General features: G+C 41.5%; 1 protein-coding gene across 1 annotated transcript; it reads left to right on the top strand.

The window, feature by feature from the left end:
- The first annotated feature begins 1,539 nt into the window (after window positions 1-1,539).
- On the top strand, window positions 1,540-2,821 carry LOC128656816 (zinc finger protein 853-like). The gene has a single exon (XM_053710980.1). The coding sequence runs from the start codon at window positions 1,540-1,542 to the stop codon at window positions 2,401-2,403; it is 864 nt and encodes a 287-aa protein (XP_053566955.1). The 3' UTR covers window positions 2,404-2,821.
- Window positions 2,822-3,640: the final 819 nt, after the last annotated feature.

Below are 3,640 nucleotides of genomic sequence, written 5' to 3' on the forward strand. Positions count from 1 at the left end.
TTAGTACATCCTCTTACACTTTAGGAATCCCTCTGTGTTCTGATATGTAGCAACCTTTTTTTTTCATGTTCTTCACCAAAGCATAGCAAGATAATTAAGTAGATTTATAAAATATGTAAATTGGCAAGTTATTTATTTATTTTTTAACTGGAATCATGAAAGTGTTAAATATAGGGGTTAGGATGAGTATTACTTTTACATTTTACATTCATGCTCAATCTAACCCCAACCTCCAAATTTAAAGGGACATTGTACACTAGGTTTTTCTTTGCATAAATGTTTTGTAGACGATCCATTTAGATAGCTCACCTGGAAGTGTTTTTGTAAAAATGTAAAGTTTTGCTAATCTGTAAATGAAATTATGCTGATTTTCAGACTCCTACCCAAGCTGTTTACTAATGTATACAGAGTCCTATTTGTGTAATGGGTCTTTTCATATGCAGGGGAGGGAGGAGTGTCTACTCTTCCTGCTTTCTCAACCAATTTCAATAGGTGTCCCAGCCTAAACTCATCAGAATGCTAAGCTGGGATTTTATATCAGTGTCTGTGCATATTATTCGTTACTGTAGTGTCTATTATATGCAGTTACATGACAATTGGTGTACACTGTCCCTTTAACAATAACACTACCTATAACCTTAACATTTACTGAGCATAACTTCTACCTATATCCCAAAACTCAAATCCAAAAATCAGTGACTAAATATTCTCAACAATTCAGGTTAGGCACAGGTTTAGTTTTTATTCTGCCCCTCTATCTTCTTATCATCTATGTCCGATGCCAGCATTTAACATTGCACATGAAATCCTTGGGCAGCATTTCCCCTGTTCACGCAAGGGTTTGTCAATTACCCAAAAACAACAAGTCTGGGAGTGCTTTTCAATTTGAGAGCTCCACACAGCTTCCACTGCTTGATAACTTGCTCTCTTATCGTAACTTATTAATACTCACTTATTACTTGGGTCATGAACTACATCAGGAGATTCAGAGTGATAGATAATGCAAAACTAAGTCCCAGGTGAACAGCTGTCCTAAATCCAGGCCTAGTTGGCCAATAAAAAAATATACTGACATGGATTTTAAATTAAATTTTAAACTTAACCCCTTAACGCTGTTAGGACGTTCCATGCTATCCTAACCACGCTGAGCTTTAGAGTCGTTAAGACGACATGGAACGTCCGAGCCGTTCTGCTTTACTGAAGTAGCTAGAGATTTCCTAACTTGGATTGTGGACTAGAGGACGTGCCTAGCGTCACAGGCACTCACCCCCCAGACCCGATCCCATCATTGAAATCACACGATTTTACTTCTTTGTTTACATCGCAATTTTGTTGTAACAAATAAGTACTGGCAGAAAGGGGTTAACAGTAAGTTTTAGAATGTTTGTATAGCTTTTAAGTAATGTAGGACTGGAATATACAAACAAAATAAATAGCATTGCTATTGTGCACTTAGTCATAAGTCTAGCAATGGACATAATTGTATGTTGTTTTCTGTTTGTTGAACATGTAATATATTTTATTTGTTATACCTTTCAGATGTCCACAAAGAAGAAGTCATCAAAACAATCAGTCAAGACTCCTAGTAAGGAGCCACCAACAGATGAAAGTGCAGAGGATGCAAAGGAAGTGGTGGTGACTGAACGAGAGACCCGTCTGCAGGCGGAGCACGAGCAGCTTGTGACGGAGCAGGATGGACTGCGACGAAGGTTAGAGCAGCTCCGGCAGGAGAATGAGTTCCTCCAGGAGGAAGCAGAGAGGACAAGGGTAGAAAGCCAGGAATATCTATCCTACATGGACAAGAGAAGTCAAAGACGTCAGGACACCATTGTTAGTCTTAGCGATCAAAACCAGCGGGAGCTTGACAACATCAGCTGCCAAAAGAAAGAACTTGAGTCTCATTTCCAAATGTTAGAGGAGAAGCTTAGAGAGGAATTGCTCCAGAGAGAAGCAGAGCTGGCCAAAGTCATGCAGGAGATAGAGGAGTTGCAGCCCATGAGAGAGCTTCAAAAGGAGCAGCAGTTACGCATCAAAGAACTAGAGGAGGAGGTGATGGCCACCCATGGGAGACACGCACAGGCCTTACTCAGGGTGAAGAGTGCCTTTCTCCATGATAAAGCAAAATGCCAGCAGGATTCCCAACAACAACTGGATAACCTGTCCAAGGAGGCCCAAGATGAGGCCAGGAAAGCATTACAGGAGGTGAGTGCCAAAGTCAAAGAGGAGAACCAGCAACTGAGACAGGAGCTGCTGCACCTGATCCGTCGCTCCCGCATCCTGCAGGCTCACAAGAAAAAGCTGGAGCAACAGAACCAGCAGCTACTAAGGGAACAGCAGTGCCGAAGCGACCTTGAGAATATTCAGCATAAGAGGAAGATTCTCTCCATTTCTCCAGCCCAGTGATGTGGAGTACTCTTAGCCTGAGGCTGTGGGAAGGATAGAAACTTTGAAACTCACAATTTTGAGCAGATAATAACCTACTCAGACTCCACTTCTACAGGGAACACATTCAATGTAGAGATATTCACAACAACCTTAACACTTCGATCAGCAAATTTCCCAGAGTGACCTTATGCTGTAGCATTCTTTATCTGCTTGCCAACAATGGTTTACAAATATTCTGCTACCAGTGGTAGCAAACCTGAAATTTATGTTCCCAAATTGGTGATAATCTTCTGAAAACAAACCCGTTGAGACATACTGCATCACACTGGGAGCTAAATATACATAAGTGAGAGCAGAAGCAATGATATATATCTGTGAAAAGTCTGTTTATAAATAAGTACAGCTTATCGTTTTGGAATTTATTTCCATTAGTAAAATTGGGAACACAAAATTAGTCTCTTATACCTTCTACTGCAAATGTATGGTATAAATATTTGGTTTTTAACTTTGTTGGTTGACTTTTTTGTAATCTAATACAGTGTTGATTTTTTTGAACAAAAATACATTGTACAGTCCAAAAGGTCATGTATTAAATATTGAAATGTGTCAAATACATATCAGCACAGAAATACAACCTTTGTTACTGTGATACAGTTTGCCAAGGGACGGAAGTCTGTAGAGATTATATTGCTGGCTCTTGCTCTCTGTGTTTAATTCTATAAGGTGAAAGGCAACATATGAACCCCAGCTTGGGAAGGGGAGCAAAACCTACATTCTTGGACGTGGGTAGGGTTGCTACCTCGGCCATGTTTTCCTGGACACTTATGAGTTACACATGCTGCAGGGTGTGCAGAGGGGAACATGAATAATGATCCTGGACAACTTTATTCATGTTCCTCCCTGCACACCCCTCAGCATGTGTAACTCATAAGTGTGCAGGAAAACATGACTGAGGTGGTAACCGTAGACGTGGGGAGGGACGAACAACATGCAACCTTGGGAGCTGGAAGGTGATGGGGATTTTGGGTGCAGGTAGAGAACGGATCGGCAATGTGTAGGCAATGAGAACTCAGGCGCAGGTTACCTGTTTATACAGACATGGGTAGTACAGAAACCTGCAACCTGAGGAGATGGGGGGGGGGTGACGTGCAATTTCATGTAAAGAAACATTGCACTGAGTGTCCCTGAGGGCGCGCGGGTTACCTGTTTTTACAGACATGGGTAGTACAGAGACCGGCAACCTGAGGAGATGGGG

This window comes from Bombina bombina, chromosome 4 (genome assembly GCF_027579735.1).
Source record: "Bombina bombina isolate aBomBom1 chromosome 4, aBomBom1.pri, whole genome shotgun sequence".
Taxonomy (NCBI): Eukaryota; Metazoa; Chordata; class Amphibia; order Anura; family Bombinatoridae; genus Bombina; species Bombina bombina.